This window comes from Triturus cristatus, chromosome 6, assembly GCF_964204655.1.
Source record: "Triturus cristatus chromosome 6, aTriCri1.1, whole genome shotgun sequence".
Classification (NCBI taxonomy): Eukaryota; Metazoa; Chordata; class Amphibia; order Caudata; family Salamandridae; genus Triturus; species Triturus cristatus.
In genome coordinates, this window is record NC_140589.1 from 1,252,649,562 (window position 1) to 1,252,670,718 (window position 21,157).

General features: G+C 44.4%; 1 protein-coding gene across 2 annotated transcripts in view; it reads right to left on the reverse strand.

Annotated features, from left to right (window-relative positions):
• FEZ2 (fasciculation and elongation protein zeta 2) overlaps nt 1-21,157 on the reverse strand; it is a 400,578-nt gene that overhangs the window by 108,413 nt on the left and 271,008 nt on the right. For both annotated transcript variants that reach the window (XM_085612191.1, XM_085612192.1), the window contains exons 3-4: nt 12,111-12,227; nt 4,318-4,462 (exon numbers count right to left, since the gene is read on the reverse strand). In XM_085612191.1, coding sequence (XP_085468317.1) covers nt 4,318-4,462; nt 12,111-12,227 — 262 coding nt within the window. The remainder of the gene's footprint in view (nt 1-4,317; nt 4,463-12,110; nt 12,228-21,157) is intronic.

Sequence of the window (21,157 nt, forward strand, 5' to 3'; positions counted from 1 at the left end):
TCCTTATGGGAGGTTCCAAAAGGAGAAGAGGCGGTACTAAGGAGGGACTACTAAGCCTATTCATAAATCAAAAGCAACTATTTAGAAAGGACAGTAACATGAGCCAATTGAAAAGAGGGGCGGAAAATGAACGGAGATTCACGTGCATACCTGAATACAGCATGTCTCAAAGAGAAAGCGCTGCCTAGGCGAGACCTAATAAACGAGAAACAGAACCTCTCGCTAGTAAAAACAATAGAAAGAAGAACTCGGGTGTGGGGCATGTAAAGTAAGGAAGTAGATTAAAGGATATATGGAAGACATTGGCTGTGTATCTTGTCTTCACACTATTTCAAACTGTGAAATAAGATTCAAGTTCCACAACAAGCAGACACTAGGTTCCCAACAGCTGGGATTGGAGATATATATAAAAGCAAAAGATATGATTCCATAGTATTCTTTGTCTTATTAAAGGATGTGCATTTGAGGAATATCCGGCAAGGTCAGTTTTTATGTTGTGAATTTAAAGGACGTCATAGTAACTGTATGCCTGTGCACGTGCCATGAACGTGTGTGCTGGGACTGTCTAAAGCGTGGACACTTAAATCGAGAATTCTCCGACTCTAGTTTAACAGCTGCGGACAGCAGAGCTTGTAAACGTATTTCAGGGCTGTGAGGTCAACAGTTGATGCACTAACTTGGGAAAATTCAGCATTAAGTTAAGGTGTTTTCAATAGCACAATGTCTCAAAGACAGTATACGACCCCCTTAGGCTGTAACAATCTAAGTGCCACAAGGGACAAAAGTGTTTGCACCCACTTTTGCATCTCAAGGGTGTATGGTGTTAGAAGTGCTTGTGTGGATTCTTCTGTAATATGGATTATGCAGGCACACATTTTCTGTCGGCTCAATCCCGAGGGGGTGAGCCCTCATTTGCACTGAGACATAGCCCTATGCTAAAAAGGGCATGCCTCTGCCCCTGCACAATGACAGAGCAGTAGAGGGGCAAAAAGCTGTTGAAAGGCGTACTAAGTGTTAAATACGATGTGGCGCAGAGTTAAAGCCCCCATGCAGGTGCTTCTTGAAAGAGGAACAACAGGGTCTCAGGGACCACCGAATAGCCAATCCCCCACTAGCAGGTGCAGTCACTTACTTTCCCGGCCTGCAGGGTAGCTGCCTCTCCCGACTTGAAACGGAAGCTATGTACCCAAGCTGAAATGAAAGGCAGACTATTCAGCTTTTCACAGATGTGCTTGTCTCAGTGCATGCATGAGTTCAGACCCACACTGTGAACAGCATAATTTATATATATATAATCAGGCACATAGTCCCTGTATGTGTCGAGTGCACCTAATAACGAGTGCACTGCAGTGAACATATGGAATGTGCACTTGATATGTAGTAGAGCTCAAGGATGCATATAAAGGCAGATGCAACTTTGTGGAGAACTTAGGTAATTTAATGCAGCTGCCTCCACAGATAACACTTTAGGAGGAAATGAGGCTAACAAAACTCACTTGATGCAGAAGTTCAACACAGGGATTCACTTGGTTTCAGTGGTCAATAATAAAAGTTGCTTGGATTTTGTGTTAGTTACTTATTTTGCCTTGAAGATTAGTGGCATCAGGGCTGACGCAAGATGGTACACTTGGCCATATCAGACTTAAGAAGAACACAAATACATGGAAAGCTTCACTATCCTTTGGCATTAAGCTTCATATGGTAAAATACCACCAGCAGCAGTATGGAGTCTGGAGTCCTATCACACAACCATAGAGAGTAGGTAGAGCAGTTAACTATTGTTGAGCTCCTACATCCTGTCCTGCAATATGGTTATTTCCACTGAAGGACATTGGCTTAACTTTAGCAATATTACTCAAATGGATTTTCAAGTCCAAGTAATCAGCAGCAAAGAAAGAAAACAACAAATTGCCATTGTCCATGGTTAGGGGTCATCATACACCACAGTGCTCAGGGGGGTCTTTGTGTTATACTCAGTGCTTAACCCAGATTCACCACTTAAATGCCTTCCTATTGATAATGATCAATGAAGACTATCTAAACTTTACTTGCAACACCTATGCCAGACTTCATAGCTGATTCATGGGCTTCAGAGCTCTCCCCAAACCATGCCATGGTGAGAGGAATGTGTCAAACTCCTCTGTATGGATTAATTAAAAGCTAATACATCATGGCTTTACACCCCCCATTCCTGGTAACCCCGTGCTCACTCTTTGACAGAGCTTTCTTCAAAAAGTGTATCTTTTGGCATTGCCCAGACACTGGTCCAACCATTGCTGAACCTATAACTGACTATCATGGTCAAGAGCATCTGATACCTAGGAATGGTCTCTCTCCTTTCGACTTACAGGTGTTGCATTTAACCAGAAATGAAGTGCTCTCATAATCATGGTGCTACACTGGACCTTATCTTTCAATTGAGCATTACAGGCTGTTCAGGTACTCACAAAGAGCTTCTCAGACTATTGTTCAGAACTTTTTCTCCCCTCACTGCACTTTTGGACTCACTGCAGACACAAAACCCATTTAAGCCACAGGGAAAAAAGGACAGAGCAATATCTGCCACCCCACACCCTGTAAAGGTGTGACACGTTCTTGAGCAATTGAGGGTACCACCTTTAGTGCTCAACTGGCTTACCTTCAGGCTTACTTGAGCAGCGGATATTCTTGCCATCTCGAAAAATGAATTGTTTCTATTCAAAAGCTAAATATGTCCATTAGTTAATCTCCCAACTGTTCCTGTAGAGCGTAAGAAGCTGCAAACAGGAAATAGCATGGAGAAGACAATCAACCCTGAAGCTAATTGCTGACTTTACAAAGAGAACTTTACTGCAAAAAATGCAAAACAATTACCTATTGCAAGTCAAAAGTGGGTTCAGTCACATTAACCCTCACTATCTTATAATTTAACTTTTGTGTGGGAAATTGATATGTTTTCCACTTTAAAGTCTCAGTCGTAGGCCGCCCCACTAGAAGATAACTTTTCATACTATTCTTGATGTTACCGAACCAACAAACTCCAGACTATACTGCAAACTCACGTTTGGCCCAAGTTCACTAAACATGTATCAAGACCACAACTACTCACATGGAATCCTCAACCACGTAGTCAACTGTCTCTCGCACCTCTCTAGGATGATCTATGAAGAGCCTAAAGTTTGCACATTAGTTCTATTCGAACTATTAACAGCTTTCGCCACAGATAATCATAAGCACCTCTTGAGCCGGCAGAGGCCTGGTACTGACGTTGCTGTCCTATTTCCCATCAGACCATTCACAACCAGTTTTTCGACCCCTTTCCATCTACAGCGTCAGACCAGTGGTTTGCGGACTTCTTCCGGGTTCATTATTCTCCCCTCTACTCTTCAAACATTACCTACAACCAAACACTTTGCTAAACAGATTTTTGTTTGTACTTGACCCCCAATCTGTCACACATTGAATCTGCAAGCTGTATGTAGCCAATAGTTGACAAATAAATGGGTCAACTTAACCTCCCCAGTTCTGAAATGTCATTGGAGGAATTAATGTTGCCTCTGGCCACAACCTTGTATCCTCAGACAGTACCCAAACCCAGCTGCTTAGAGCAGGAACATTGCATTGCTGATGGAGGGCATCCTGACGCAACAAGTCAACTCAGTGGTCCATACTTGATGTTTTTTATACTAAGAAATCACCCTTGTTACATTGCCTTCATGAAAAAGACAATATTGTCCAACCGGTTTCCTCATTCATGCCAAACTATGGAAATAACCTCCACCTGTTTCTCACTAGTCCTCAAGGACAGCTTACAAGTCTTGAGTGCTGCTCTATGCCTCTTGGTGAGAAGGAGCAAACTTCTGTCTGTCATCACCTTATATTGGAGTGCAACTTCTTAACAAATCAGTTAAGCCCACAGCATTAACCATATATTGCACTCCTAGAATCCACATTGCTTTTCTTCAAACTGCGCTCATCAAATTTAAACAACCTACTTCACTATGATCCTCCTTCTGAAAGAAAGCACCAGAGTCGGGCTCTTCATCTGTGCTGTGAGGACAACTATGGAAATCCCTTTCTCTCAACACTATGCCCCATCTTGTCTTCCTAACTGCCTACAAGCCTACAAGTGCTAAAGGCCACCCTCTGACATGTGTTGTGCGATACACGCGCACAGAGTGCAAACTAAAATTTAAATAAACTCCATAAATCTACTTAAATACACTAACAGCAAATGACGAAAACCTCTTGTCAGGATTTAGATGGGACACTTTGATTGTAAGTTCAAGATTTTTTTTTTTATTTATATGTTCCAAATCTAAAAAATCTAAATCTTACTTTCTTCATAGCTGTTGCTTGCAGTGGTACGCTTCAACGTTTGGACTTCCTGAGAGAGAATTGAGAGTCGATCTGTTTGAGTTGGTGTTTCATCTTCTTCTGGGTCAGGGGATTCCTGCATCATTTCCTCAATTTCTTCAATCACCTGCAAGAAAGCAAAGTGTATGAGCCAATTTACAAGTTTATCATACAGGTGGTGCAACAACGTGTCTGATCTGTAGTTCCCTCTTTGGGGGAAAAAACTGAACACTTGTCCTCCAGGTGTTGGAGGGAGTGAGGTGCATCAGTACACTTTGAATAGTATTTCTTTAACTGTGGTGAGTGTGGAGTACTTATTCCCTGCCGGGCAAGCAAGTCCATACCAATATGCTTACCTACAGACGTTTACATTTTTCTACCTGAAAGAAAAGGATTACTTGCACCATGAGCCCAAAAGTATTGGGGAATATTTTAAACTAAAAAAAACACAGAAATTCATCGGTTATAGGTAGCAGCACTAACTATAACTTGGGCCCCCACCATGCACTGCTTAGGACTTCACATATGACATAACTCATGACATGTTCTAGGACATCATTTATGACATCTCAAATGACATCATTGATGAACTCACTGACTACATCATCCAACGAGTGTTTACGTTTTTTTTATAGTTTACAAAGTGGCGAGTAACTACCATATTTATTCTACAGAATTTTGTACAACTTGGGTGCAGCTCATGGGTGAAGTATTTACAAAAACACATGTGCTCCTAATGCACCATAGCTGTGTAAAGGTATTGAAAATGTTGTTTAGCTAAACATTCATAGTATAACATAAAAAACAAAAGGGTAGTAACTAAGGCTTGGATTAACTTTTTGTGGATTCTATTCTTCCATTTATTTCCATTTACTTTCAAAATCGATAACATTATACTTGTTGGTTCTGACCCAAGTAATATTTTCTCTCTCAAGTGGGGGTGCCAAATAACACGCTTTGAGTTCTAATCAAACTGATGGTTAAATGTTTCTGTACTAAATATTGCTCCATGAAGGACATTCTACAATTTTACATTTGTCTGGTTGCAGGTAACATGTCATCTGCTTAATAGAGCACCAATATCAACCTTGGGACCTGCAACTCCAAATCATAAAAAGGTAGTAGATTAATAGGAGGTGGGCCAAAACACATCCCTGGAGCGGCTTGTGTGCTTCTTCAATGCTGTTCTAGCCACTCTCGCAAAGAATTCCAGAATCTTAGTAAGGTTTGCTGGTTTAAGTAATCAAAGTTTTAGGAGCGCTCACAAGTCAATAAAGTGTCACACAAGGTGCTTCTGTTAATGTTGTTGAAATCTGTTTAAAAGTACGAAAATGAACAATGAAACAGCACTGCTCTCCCTACCCAACCTGCTTTGCCATCAGTAAGAGCAGCCATGTTGTGTATATCCCATTGAAAGGCATATTGAAAGAGTGGGCTAGAATGGGTCTCTTCAGCCCATTTTAGCATATCCTCACACAAAACCTGGCAACGGGTTTTAGAAGGGGACGCAACAAGGACAAACTACCCCTATGTCACGTAGAATCCTTTTTTAAGTATGACTGAGGCAAGCCCTTTGATTTTACTTAGATCACATGTATATTATACTGACTTAAAGAGGCCTTCAGTAAGCCCTTTTCTCTAGAGATCAGTTGCTGTGTCATTCAAAATTGTCTTCTGCCTACTACAGCATAGTGAATGTGGCAATGGCTCAGCCCACTTCAGCCACTGGCTAACTTCACTGTGAGTGATAGCACGCTGTATTGTATTGTACCCCAGCATTTATATAGCGTTTGATACCTCTATGTAGGGAATTGAAGTGCTTGCCTACATTGACAGCAAGCTACACCAAGTAGAGTGTGTTTTTGGAAGGGTGCTGTCTATTTGTTTGATCCTAAATTGGAAGTTTTTTTGTGTTGTGCAAAAAGCACGAAGCACTATATCCAGACGTCAAGCCCACTGTTGCTGCTTCGGTTCACCTCAGGTCAGCTTGTAGTTTGGTTGTGAATGAAAAACACAGAATGGGTGACGCTCAACTGTCATAGCGGGTATTTAAATTAGAGCAATATCAATATATATCCACTGTTAAAGGGGCATGTGAAAAGGCAGCTTCTGCTAATTGGTCACATTCATAACACAAAAACATGTTAGAAAGTTATACTAACAGCCTGACAGATCTTCTAACACAACACCATCTTCTGGCCCTAAGTCAGAAGGTGAGATTATGATAGTGAACTTCTGGTTAATGGTGTTTTTACTAACATGTAAAATAGATATACTATAATATTATGACATCCAAAATTACAAAAGACAAGGGTTCTAAATTTTGGGATCTTTAACAACTGAAAAACAAAAGCACCAGCTTATCTGGACTCTTCAATCAATCAATCAATCAAAGCCATTTGTACAACACGTGGCTACCTCAACTGAGGCGTACCGGTGCTCAAAGCAAGACTGAGGAATAAACTGGCCTGCACAATCTAAGCTTGACAACTGATTGTGGAGCCATGTTTTTAAATCTTTCATGAATCCCTGTTCCATCTCAGCCATGGGTAATGTGGGTGGGCAGGGAATTCCAGCGCTTAGCCATACGTACCGAGAATGAGCTGCCACCTCGGTGCGCTTGGCAAACCTCGGAATGCGAAGGAGTCGCAGGTGGTTAGATCTAAAGACTCGCTCCTGCTGGTACATGCTGACCCTATTCCTGAGACAGTTAGGCCCTATGCCCCTTAAGGCTCTTAAGGCAAAAGTCAGGGCTTTAAACTTAACCTTATAGGCAACCAGAAGCCAATGAAGTTGCCTCAAGGGACCCGACGAATGAGCCTAGCCAGCACATTCGGTATTATTTGTAATCTATGGATCAGAAACGCTAAAAGCATCAGAATTAAGCTATTGGCATAATCCAAATGGGAGGTCACCAACACATAGACAATGATCTTTCAGGTCTCCTCTGTGAGAAAACGCAATATCTCTCCAACAGATCTCAACTTAACAAAAGAGAGATCGGCATCAAACCTAATAACTAGATTACAAGCAGACAAAACCGGTGTTGGTGGAAGATTCAATTCACAAGGCTACCAAAGGCTAGATGGAGGGGACGCCGACTGACAAAAAAAAAGCGGCTCAGTCTTGTCTGCGTTTAGTTGCAGAACGTTGCTGTTCATCCACTTTGAAATATCTTTTAAGCACTCTTTGAAATTAAGAAAGACTGCTTCTGAGTGTTCTCTGAACGAATACACAAGCTGCGTGTCATCTGCATACGAGATGACCTTCACTTCCCAGGAATCGATAAGAGTGGCCAAAGGGGCTAAATATTTAATGAGAAGCAGCGGGCTAAGAGAAGAGCCCTGTGGTACCCCACAAACCAACGGTTTGGACGGAGATGAAAATGGTGCAGGAAGACCAGGCGGGATCGATCTTCTAAAAAAGATCGCAACCAAGATAACACTGTGCCCTGAAAGCCAAACTGGCTTCATCTGTTCAACAGGGTAGATAGAGCTACAGTGTCGAACGCTGCTGAGAGATAAAGCAGCACTACCATAGTGGAAGCACCGCCGTCCAGCGCCTCTCTGACAGTTTCAGACATTTCCAGTACAGCGGTATCCATGCTATAGCCTAAACGGAAGAAGGATTGAGTGTCATGCAGCAAACCATTGGCTTCTACAAAGGAGGATATTTGGTGCTGTACCATCTTTTCAAAAACAATTCCGGGTGCCAATAGCAATGAGATGGGTCTTAAAATTGCTAAGTACCCCAGGGCCCGCATTGGGCCTTTTAAGCAGCATCAGCAGGAACGCCTGTTTCCATACGACAGGGAATATGCCAGATTACAAAGAGGCATTCCAGATTCAATTAAAAAATGGATTTACACTGGAAGCAACATTCTGAGAAATTGAGGCGAGGCAGGGATCCTCTGGGGAGCCAGCCTTACAATTCAATAGCTTCTCCAGTGAACCCTTTTCAGAAATTAGAAAAAACGTGGCTGAGTGTGTTTTATTCCAATATTCAATGGGCAGAGCTTTACAAACAGAGGCAGCAGCATTAGTACCACCTTGGTAGCCACCGTTGTCACCATGGCTCTGAAAACAGAATCCACCAGAAGTCAAATGTAAGTCAACAATAAGGAAGTGTTGGCATTTTACAAAAGGAAACCATTTTAAGCAGTAGCGTAGCTTTTGATAGTGTAGCAATTCCAGTGGCACCTTAGTCTAGGGGTCTCATGAGCCCTCTTCACCTGGTTAGGACCTGTTTTTTATTTTTACTACCAAACCAGAGAGTGAGGGACCACATTACTTGTTTACATTAAGGTTCACGGCACCCTTACTGTTTCAACGATTTTGAGGACAGACTTTATGTTATCCTCATGAAACATTACGTAATTGCTGCTAATGCAAATATACTGGTATGCACCTCAGTGAGACTGCCCTCGTGTTCTGGGTTTACAACAAAATAAAATGAACTCAACCGGGGTGGAAAGGAGATTTCACACCTCCCAAGAGGCATCTCTGATCACTAACCTATTTTACTCACATTCCTCTTGCACTCCCAGGGTAGACGGCGCACCTTCCCACTATATCTGGGCTATTTGAAAAAACGGAAAATCAGCAAAGGATTGATAAAGGCCACAAAACAATATTTTAATGAAAACGAACACACAGTGTTGTCGCCGGTGACCCTATGGGAAGCCTATAAGACTGCCATAAGGGGGCAGGCCATATCACTGATTGCTAATAATAAACGTGAGAAACGTTACAAGATTGAATCCCTGGAACAGGAAGTGTCGCGAGTAGAAGTCCAATGTGTCAGAGAGACGGACGCACCTATGTCACACAGGATGCAACTAGCCCAACAAGCATACCGAACATACGCATGGGAGGAAGCAAAGGCTAAAAATGTTAGCACTCAAAACACTATATATGAGATGGGAGACAAGGCTGGAAAACTACTGGCATGGCAAGATAAAAAGGAATGCGCGGGTAGGTGGGTAGCAGAGATCAAGACTCAGACGGGTGAACTCACTACAGACCCACAAGAAATAGTTGAGGCACTGGCGGCACATTTCCAGCACGTATACACACCCCTTGCAACCGGCACGGTTGAGGAACATGTTGCATTCCTCAAAGATATTCAAATGCCAATACTTATGCCAGAAGACGCCCGGCAGCTAGAAGTAGACCTTACTAGTGAGGAAATCATGCATTCAGTGGGAGCTTTGCACTCAGGGAAGGCACTGGGGCCTAATTGACTGCCAGTGGAACTTTATAAAAAAGACAGCAATACAGCTCATGCCCCACATGCTCCGTATGTTTACACATAGTCTCCAACTGGGGGCATTACCGAAGGATCAGCGTCTGGCTACCATAGTAGAAATTCCTAAACCGGGAAAGCCTCCGGAGGATTGTGGCTCCTACAGACCGATCTCCCTTATTAATGCGGAGGCGAAAATATTGGCCAAAGCACTCGCTACACGACTCCAGGCCTACCTCCCGGTTTTAATACACCCGAATCAATCGGGTTTCATGCCTAACCAAAATACAGCACTAAACCTGTGCAGACTAAACGGTGTTATGGCATGTAAGGATACAATTGCAGAAGATGCGGTGATATTATCATTGGATGCACGCATGGCATTTGACTTGGTGGAATGGCCATTCCTTTTTGCGGTGCTTCGGCATATGGGATTTGGCCCGAAATGTTGTGCTTGGATAGAACTCCTATATACGAAACCTGTGGCCCAAATGGTAGTAAATGGTCGAATCTCTGCAGAATTCCAGTTGGGAAGAGGGACGAGACAGGGCTGTCCCTTATCGCCGTTGCTTTTTGCGATGGTGCTGGAGTCCCTGGCAGCGGGGGCTGCGGTGGGCAATGGGGTGGGAAGATCGTATCTCACTATATGCAGACGACATCCTTCTCTATTTGTCCTCCCCGGCACGATCCATAGACTGCCTACTTGATATTTTTGCGGCCTATGGACGTGCCTCGGGCTACACGATTAATTGGACAAAATCCCTTCTATACGTGCTGAGTGGTCCTGTGCCGAAGCTCCCAAGACACTGCAACATTCAGGTCGCGACTGAGGGATTCAAATACCTTGGTTTTTATATCACCCATATACATCAACACTTTATAACAGAAAACCTCATAACACCGCTTGTAAAACTCCAAAATGACGTCAAACACTGGTGCTCACTACCGTTAACTTTACTTGGACGGGCAGCCCTTTTTAAAATGATGGCGCTCCTCCCGATTTTTATACGCCCTCCAAAATACACCATTCCCCTTGGCACCCACATATTTTACAGCGATTAATGCTGAAGTGACCAAACTATTTTGGGATGGCAAAACTAGGCGAATAGCTATGCAAAAGCTAATGAGGGGGTGGTACGACGGAGGCATCGCCCTTCCCAATATTAAACACTACTACTGGGCGACTCAGCTGACAGTCATAAATCTTGACCAGGAAGGTATCATAGGGACATTGTACAATAAGAAACGTCGGCCCACACTTACAGGCCGGCCCAACAGCCCACACGGTCAAGATCTGGTTTGAAGCACAGCGAGTGCTGGGTTGGGAAGGGGTGCTCACGCAGGCAACACCTATATGGGACACACACAGGCTGGGCAAACTGAGCAATACAAAAAGTTTCCGTCAATGGGATCTAATTGGGATAACGAAGATAGGGGATCTTTGGAAAAGGGGGGATGTCATTCCCTTTGACCAATTACAAAGCACATACGGCCTAGCACCCACGGAAAGTTTTAGATATCTACAGGTGTAACACGCATTGAAAACTGCATTGCCACGCGACATGACATTACCAGAAGCCTCGCCATTAGAGGATAGACTTCTCACCGATCACCTACACAAAAAAGCCATATCCTTGGTATATCGCAAATTAGTAAACAACCAGCCAGATCCCACGAAAGCCCTTAAGGAACGGTGGGAGGTGGACCTAGGACCCATGGATGAGGCGGACTGGCAGGGGGCGCTAGCATCACCAAGGGAGGTAGCAATACCCTTGAGACTTCGTCTATTGCAACTGAAGATTCTGCACAGAATATATTACACACGCACTTTAGTGCATAAACTGGGAATCGCTGACACCCCACTTTGTTTGAGGCAATGTGGCCTCCCAGGTACGTTTCTACACACTGTCTGGGAGTGCCCAGACATTCAGTCATATTGGGCATCAATTATGACCACCATGTCACAAGTCACAGGGATAGAAGTTCACCCAGAACCAAAATGCTGCCTACTTAACATTTGGGAGCCGACAGACCTCACTCATTCAGATCAGGACTGGGTAACCCTTGGTCTGGCCCTGGCCAAAAGCAATATAGCGCTTCACTGGGGATCCCGGCAGACCCCGACTCTACAAAAATGGTGCCAAGATATGGACATATTAATGGTGACTGAACGAGCTGTGTACGTTCACAGGGGCTGCCCTAAAAAATGGGACCGCATTTGGGGAAAATGGAACACTTACCGCGGAAACATATGCAAACCCCCACAAGAAGACACAAGCTCTGATGTTAGTGACTGAATTAATGAGAAGGAGGAGGAACTGTGTACCTAGCATGTAGTCCACTCACTACATATGACTTGTGTCTCTGTAGTACTATGCATGGCGCCAATTAATTCCAGAACGGCTATATTTGAATACACGTATGTAACGAAATGCTGCCAAACTGTGGTTGTATGACTAGCACGGATTGTTATTTGTTGGAAAATAAAAAAAAATAACCCCCCCCCCCCCAAAAAAAAATGGACTCGGTACCTGTTCAGCAGTAAAGAGCGGCTCGTCATTTATGCAGGAGACGATAATGGAATGCATGTCCAGCTGTTCTCTCAACTCTTCGTCATCTGACAAGTCCAAGTTTAAATTGTTGTTCACCTAAAAGAAATGAAGGGAGATGCTGAGAGGGAGAAAAACTATCAGAACACAAAAACCAAGCTTGAAACATAAAACAGATATTAGGGCCAGCAGCAACATGCTGCACAATAAAGATATTAGCTAAATCCGGCTGGTAAAATCTGGCACTTATTGAAGATAATGATTATAAACATTTTTGTTAACATAATTAAATCTTAACATCTAAGAAACCAGTATTTACCTGAGTAGGTGATAGTTCCTTGGGGGGCGGAGGGCGGGGAGGTCCGGGGGGGGTGTAGAATGTGCAGAGGACTGAGGGCAGGCTCAAGGCTCTAAACCCCTGTTCGTTAAGCAGTATTTTACCCACCGAGGGTGTTTCAACAACAGCATTAATAACTTTTCCTTGCATTTTGTATGGAACTTACGTGGGTTTTGGGCGGTTGGCGAAGTCAGACCCTACAGTTAAAAAGAGACCAGCACTGGTGGTGTGACCATGGGCCATTCAAGGTATATTGACTGTACCAACCTTCAGATGGTAGCATCAATGGATTTAGATAAAGCGGTGTCATAGTCACTTCCTTAAGAGGCCCACTCTCAACCTGCATAATATTTACCTAATCGGAACTGGCCCTCTCCTTTTAATTTGGGTTAGACCTCACTCCCCTATTCTGATTCCCGTCCATCATCTGGCCAACACCTATTTTCTTGGTCAATCCCTACATGAAGTCCAAGTTTCCAGCCAAATACCCAGCATTATCCAGTAGCTTCCCTATTTGAGGAGAAGGACACCCACCTGGCCAATAGAAATGGATTTTCAACACTAAAATATTAGAAGTGGGCTCCCTTAGTAGACTAATAATTGTGTACAACACCTTATTGATAACAAATGGTCAGTGCTTCTGCTGTAGATGTTGATGAGTCACTGCATAGATTTTTGGTTAGTTAAGGTACCATCAGCACTAGGCAAAACACAAAATAAGAAACCAAAATGAATTTCATTTTATATGAAACCCTATTTTATTGAGAATACCATATCAGTATTCCAGATGAGAAAATAAGGTCATTAGGTATAAATTGGGGATCATAAAGACAAATCTTACTAAATGAATGTTTTTTAAGTTTATTTGAAACCAAATAGGTCCAGATACGAGATCTACAAAGGGAAACACACACACTCACAGCAATGGTGAAACATGCCCTCTCTAACCTTTGTCCACCCATCCATGTTAATCATACCTGATCCTCCGCCAGCTCAGTGACCACTTTAGCTCTCCACACTTCTCTAGTATGCAGCACTTGCTTGCGTACATCTCAGCCTGCCTGAGGTGCCAGGGTTTATTAGGTTCTAGCTGGCACTGCAAGGCTTTACTCTTAACAAACAAGGAACTTCGGGACATGCAAATCCCTACTTGGGAACAAGGGCCTACCTGTGCATGGGAGGCATCTACCGCATATAATTCTACAATGGCAGTATCAGAGCAATCAAAGGCAGCACCTGGTACTGTGAGACTGTGCCAGGCCAGGTGGGACAGTGCCCGAGATGTGATGGTGCTACCAGAGTATGGCTGTGGTAGCATCAGATCAATTTATAAAAAGGTATCCCTTTTAGGAGTCCAACAAATCCAGCACACAGCAGAGCACCTGTTGCATGTGCTACCCAAATTCACAATAAAAAACTCAGTTTCAGAGTGCCCCTTTATCAGATCAACAAAATCCTGCTAAGCTCGGTCGACCCCTAGCACTTCCCATCATGGAAACACCGGATATGGAACAAGCCTCAAATACATCTGAAAGATAGCAGCAATAAATTACATATGGCCCCAGGATGTAATACCTAAAGAAACGAGTCAGATGCACACACTCAAACACAAACAAATGCACAACAGAGGGCCTGCATTCGGCACAAGGAACTGATACCAGAACAGCCAGTAAGTTGCATTCATCAGATAAGGCTCAAATAGTAAGCGTCAACCTAGATAACCCAGACGAGACACCCAGCCACCTGGACCACCTCAGAATGTGACCTCCAGCTGGTATTTATGGCCCCTTCAATCAGGATGGGAACAGGCATCTAAACATGCAATCTATTGCCCACAGTACCAGTATTTCCTGCCCAAAGGGGTGCAGGCTTCTCCTTATTGCACCCGCTGTACAGAATAAAGCATGATATGTACCTAATGCAAGTTGAATTTCAGCATGCAACTGTAGGAGATGTGGCTGCTATTCTTGGCTGTTATGGTTTTATTAAACTTGCTCCTGATTGCAAAGCCTCGCTGTTCTCCTTATCGATAGTCTGAACCTGCTTCAAAATTTGTTGAGCCAGGATAGGAGCTGATCACGGCAGATACTCAAAACTGCAGCCTGGGGACAGGAGGATCCAACCACCCAAGCCCACTCTACGCGCATTGCGAAAGAAAGAGGTGGAGCAGGCACCTCTCAGTACTGCAAGCCTGCTGGCCAGTGGCAGGCTGGATCCGTCCACTGGCGGCCGTCAGAAAGGATAAGACACCTTGATTTGCTTTTTCTTTCCTAAATAATACAAACAGCATAGTGTGGCAAACAAGTGGCAAGCGTAGAAATAGAAGCACCCAGCACTCATAGATAAGAGTGGCCTAGAGGTACTTTTTGGGGATCATTATTTATTGTGGACTTTTCACCCAGCACTCCTGATCAGAGTTGCCTGGTGGTACGTTTAAGCGTAAAAATGGTTTTACCCAGCACTCCAGCTCAGAGTGGCCTGGTACGCTAGCCTCAACCTCATTTTTTAGTTAACCGCAAGCTTAGTGCAGGCGGGTTTCCTAGCACCCTCTTTATTTGAAAGGAATGTTGAGAGAGGAAATAAATACAGAATAAGCTGTTTTTAATTCCGGACCTGGGGTAATGTAACTATGAGACTAGACCTAACTCTAGACGAGTCCAGGAGGGGCTGTACAACAATCGTGCCCTTGAGTTAAGGAAATTATGTACATGGATGCTGTATGAACAAAGGATGAGTGTTGCCTGAATGAGAGCAGCTTGTGCAGCAGGAAGGCATTGATATTGTTTGCTTTGTTGTTGTCTGAATGAGAGAAGCTCATGCTGCTGAAGCGCATTCTCATTGTTTGCATTATTGTTGTCTGTGGCCAAGAAGAGCCTGCTTAACAGGATTGCACTGTTGTTGTGCCTCGCCTTTAAGTTTTATCTTGATCAACTGTTTACATTGCTGCACGCACCCAATTAGTACACCCCAATCCTTTGTAGACTGCATTTTATGTGCCAGCTGTTCTCCAAGCCCTTGCATGCCATCGCTGACAGCAGAGTTGGCGATGCAGCGAGGGCCAGGTAAATCGTTTTATTTATTTACTTACTTTACTCCTTGCCTCCGTATGTCTGACTCCACTGCCTCTCCCTGCCCCGCAACACTCCCTCTGCAAGCCGCCACTGCCAAAACACACATAATTACCGAGCATTAAGGACATAAGAGGGAAGCAACCCTTCAGCTCTAGACTTTGTTTGAAGAAAGAGCAAAAAAGGACCCTCGGCTCAGCCCACTGTCAAGGTTTCAACACCACCCCTTCATACACTGGTATGTGTGTGGTTACACACTCAACACCAGCCTTGGGGTACAGTAATCCCCCCATAGTAGAAGCAGAGGAACCACCCACAAAAAAGGGATCCCGTTTGAGTGTAGTTGACACAGAGTGGGATCCCAATCACCCTCACTACTCCATGTAGCCTAGGCCTGCCCCAGTCCAAGTCCAACCCCTTCGGAAACCAACTCGCAGTGCACCACAGCAGAGCCAAACTTCAGCCCGTCCAGGGTAAGATTACTATCTGGGCGATTCCTAGATAGCAATCCTGCAAGTTTGATCGACGAAGGAAGCTCTGGTCCCAGGGTCAGAAATCAAAGGTGGAGCTGCAGGGAGCATAAGAGTGACAGAAGAAGAGACACCCAGTGGGGGCAGCACAGGAATGTCCAGGACAAAGATAGGCAGAGTCAAACGCAGGGATGTAGCTAGGAAACTCAAGAAAGAGAGGAGAATTACCCGCGCCCTGGAAGAGGAAAAGACAAGTGAGGACAGACGCAGAGAGTGAAGGGAATAGAAATTGTAAGATGAGAGGCTACTCGCCAGTCTAGGGTCACTGCGCAGCAGACTATCACCCATGTCCAAATCCCTGAGACATAGGGCGGATGAGGAGATCAGGAGGCAAGTTCATCTGATCCTCACTAAACCTCGATTCTCCAAAAATAAGATACTGATAGCACAGAGACGTAGCTCCTCCTCAGAAACAGCAACCACTGGCACGGAACAGACACTTAGGAAGGGTAACCACGTCTCAAAGGAAATAATTGCACTGAGGGAAGTGAATTTTACATGAACCCTTTTTGTAGTTTGGTGGCCCAATGGACAAGGGGAGAGAGCAAGTACCCTCGCCCTGGACACAAGAAGGGTCTTTTGAGCCAGTAGACATGGCCAAGGCAGAGGATTGCATTCAGCATGATGGGGGGAAACCCAGACTGGGAATTCTTCTAAATACAGCAATGTCTTGCGTAGTGGGAAAAATTATTCGAGGGCAAGCCCACCATCCCTTCAGTAGTAAGGCAATTTCCCATTTGTTCAGCAGGAGGTACTGTTTATGTTCTTTGGGACCAGATGAACAAGGAAGGACTAAGCGTCCATCCCTATTGGAAGGGACGGGGAAGTGAATACCTCTGCTTCAAAAAGAGCACAGCAGGTATCCTACTCGCTATAGGGAACATTAAAAGCCTACAAAGTAGCCAGACAGGCGGACAGACTAACGCTGTGTTTGCCCTAGCTTGCATACCAGCAATAACTTTGACCAATACCCAACACAATGGGGCAGTGTTTAACACACATAAACATCAGATATGGACAGCCCTGAGAAAAATGTTCCCTGACCACCCAGACACAGGGGGACTGATGGTTGATACATTTAAGCCTGACGAAGCAATCACAAAAAATAACCTCAGTAGAATGAAGGAAAAATGGGACCAGGAGATAGGACAGCCATAGGTTAATGCCGGCCCGTAGCTCACCTTTTTCTTCAATATCCTCAAAAAGGGACTCCCCACCAAAGTACAAAACTGACTAGACAACATTATAGTTGGGTTGGACACACAACCATGGTCAGAGATATAGGCCCACATCATACATTATTACAATACGAAAACAGAAAAAGACAGGCTGGACCAAGAACAGAGGGGCACAGCCAAGTTGGTACAGCAGAAATGAAAATAGGCAATAATGGAGGGAGCAGTTGTGGCCACAGCCACACAGATGGCCGCTGTCCCCGTGAGAAAAGACACATAGAACTTCTTCCAGAGATTCCAAACCAATGATCGAAGGGCAAGAGGAGGTTTCAATGAAAGAGGAAAAGAAGGCCCAATGAAAGACAATAGAGAATGTTTCCACTTCCATAAAATGGGACACCTTGCAGGAGATTGCAGGACCAAAATGTATCACGAGCTATAGAGATCCAGGTGGAAAACAAAGAGCACATACAACACCCAGCCCCAGCCCATTAGCAACCCAGAGCAACCTCAGACATAGAACACTTACACCCCCCTGCAGTGGGCCCTACCCCAATGAGGGCAACCAGGAGCCCCCTCCTCACAACAAACACTGGTGGACGGGCCACACACATGGCAGGATCTGGAAGAAGCAGGGAACACATCACAAGCATTAAAAAAGGGCCCTGGGTGCCCACTGAATAAAGAGAAGCAACAGTATTGGGAGGGAGTGCACTATTCCAGCCCCAGAACTCATACCAGGTCCAATGAAGTTGCCCAAGAAATGTGCCTTGTATGGTCAGTGACCCACAGGTCGGATGAGGAACTCACTGTGACGGTGGCTATCAATGACATACCTTATACCTTCCTAGTGGACACCAGGGCCACACGAACTTGCGTCAAGGAAGGGAATGTTTCCTAAACGCGGAACACTATGGACACACAGGGGTTTTCAGGGACAGTGAAAAGGGATCCCTTCATCGAAATACTTGACTTGGAGATAGGTGGAAGATCTCTACACACTGCATCACCGACCCATGAGCAAAGGCAATGCGCTTCTACACCAAGTACGCAAAAGAAGATCAGGTGAGTACTTTGGTTGGGACAGATTCAAGGACATTCCTGAAGATTACCAGCTCTTCACCAATAAGCAAAAAGGTATAGAAGATTCAACCCCCTTCTTCACCATACAAACTAAGGCCAAAGCTTAGTTGCTGTAGGTCACCAGGTGGGAACTACTGAAAATGATGAACAGCACTGAAGATGGCCTCAAAGCAATCAAATAAGAAATGAGGACCATCCGCCTCATGGTGATGCAGCATCGGTATGTGTTGGATTTAATGCCTGCTATGGAAGGGGGCGTATGTGCCAAAATAGGTACAGCGGACTGTACCTTCATCCCTGTGAACACCTGGACAATGGCACACGGTCAATTGCCATCCAAACACTGCACAACCTACAGCTGGTCATGATTTAAGAAGGAGGTGCCCCAAACATAGAATGGTTCACAGATTTGTTTGCCTGGGTACCAGGGTGGATCGCAGGCATATACAAGGCCTTGTTATCAGTGTTTGTAGTCTTGCTCTTGCTGTGCTGCACCCTGCAATTGATATGTGCCCTTATGAAAAAGGCTACTTTGAAAATAGGGGGAATACATCCGGTTAGGACACCCAATGGAAAGGAAAAAACACACACCACAAGCAGGAAACAGGAAAACCCCATACGCAAGACCAGGACACAAACAGCAGGGCAGTAGTTGATAACTCAACTAGAGGTGGGAATGTCAGCATCAGATCGATTTATAAAAAGGTCCCACTTTTAGGAGTCCAGCGCACCTCGGAGAAACTGTTAATTGTGCTACCTAAATTCACAATAAAACACTTGTTACAGTTTCAGAGTGACCTTTTATCAGATCAACACAACCTAGCTGCTCTCTGTCCACCCCTAGAGCTTCCCATCATGGAAACACCAAATATGGAACAAGCCTCAAACACACCTGAAAGATTGTAGCAATAAATTACATATGGCCCCAAGATGTGATACCTAAAGAAGGGAGTCAGATGCACACACTCAAACAAATGCACAGAAGAGGGCCTGCATTTGACCCAGGGATGCGATACCAGAACAGCCAATCAGTTGCATTCATCAAATAAGGCCCAAACAATGCCCAACAGTTAGCATCACCCTAGATAACCCACCCTGCCACCTGGACCACCTCAGAATGTGATCTCCAGTTGGTATTTATGTCCCCTTCTATCAGAGTGGGATCATGCATCTAAACATGCAATTTATGACCCACTGTACCAATATTAGTCAGAGCCTGCTTCAACAGCTGGCTGTACTGAGGCATAAGAGGGGGCACCTAGATCCCTTACTAGCCTTGAAAATGGGCTTGTTGAGGGGGTAGCGAACTACTGTTTAGGAACAATAAAGTCAAATTGAAAAGAAAAGCCGGTGTAACAGCAAAGAAAAAAACACCGCCCACTGGAGGGTAAGAGTTACACACCGCAAGCCGAACCACATGTCCCAGAATGCACTTATAAAAGGATCCACTGGAGGATGTGAAAGCAAAATGGACATTAACGTGGGAGCAGCAGCGGTGTGTATGGTGTTGGCTGCCTTTGAAAAAGTTCTAAGCAGAACGAAACGCGTCAGGATTGCCATGCTGATACACAAATGAAATAAATACCAATTAACAAGTAACGCTACGAGTGCGGCTCACCTTTCTCCTTCGTGAGGAAATATGCAAATATAACATCGGTTTGGTCCCACCGAAGAGCGACGCACCACCACAAGAGCGCCATCAGTGCCCGCCTTGGACCTCGTCTGTAGCTCGTGAAAACGTCATAGGGCAATGCGGTGCCGCCGAAGACTTTCTCCGGTATTGGATCCCTTACTAGCCTTGAAAATGGGCTTGTTGAGGGGGTAGCGAACTACTGTTTAGGAACAATAAAGTTAAATTGAAAAGAAAAGCCGGTGTAACAGCAAAGAAAAAAACACCGCCCACTGGAGGGTAAGAGTTACACACCGCAAGCCGAACCACATGTCCCAGAATGCACTTATAAAAGGATCCACTGGAGGATGTGAAAGCAAAATGGACATTAACGTGGGAGCAGCAGCGGTGTGTATGGTGTTGGCTGCCTTTGAAAAAGTTCTAAGCAGAACGAAACGCGTCAGGATTGCCATGCTGATACACAAATGAAATAAATACCAATTAACAAGTAACGCTACGAGTGCGGCTCACCTTTCTCCTTCGTGAGGAAATATGCAAATATAACATCGGTTTGGTCCCACCGAAGAGCGACGCACCACCACAAGAGCGCCATCAGTGCCCGCCTTGGACCTCGTCTGTAGCTCGTGAAAACGTCATAGGGCAATGCGGTGCCGCCGAAGACTTTCTCCGGTATTGGATCCCTTACTAGCCTTGAAAATGGGCTTGTTGAGGGGGTAGCGAACTACTGTTTAGGAACAATAAAGTCAAATTGAAAAGAAAAGCCGGTGTAACAGCAAAGAAAAAAACACCGCCCACTGGAGGGTAAGAGTTACACACCGCAAGCCGAACCACATGTCCCAGAATGCACTTATAAAAGGATCCACTGGAGGATGTGAAAGCAAAATGGACATTAACGTGGGAGCAGCAGCGGTGTGTATGGTGTTGGCTGCCTTTGAAAAAGTTCTAAGCAGAACGAAACGCGTCAGGATTGCCATGCTGATACACAAATGAAATAAATACCAATTAACAAGTAACGCTACGAGTGCGGCTCACCTTTCTCCTTCGTGAGGAAATATGCAAATATATATATATATATATATATATATATATATATATATATATATATATATATATATATATATATATATATATATATATATATTTTAGGCCAGTGCTTCCCAAACTTTTTAGAACCACAAGATTATCACATAATTTCCTTTACTTTTC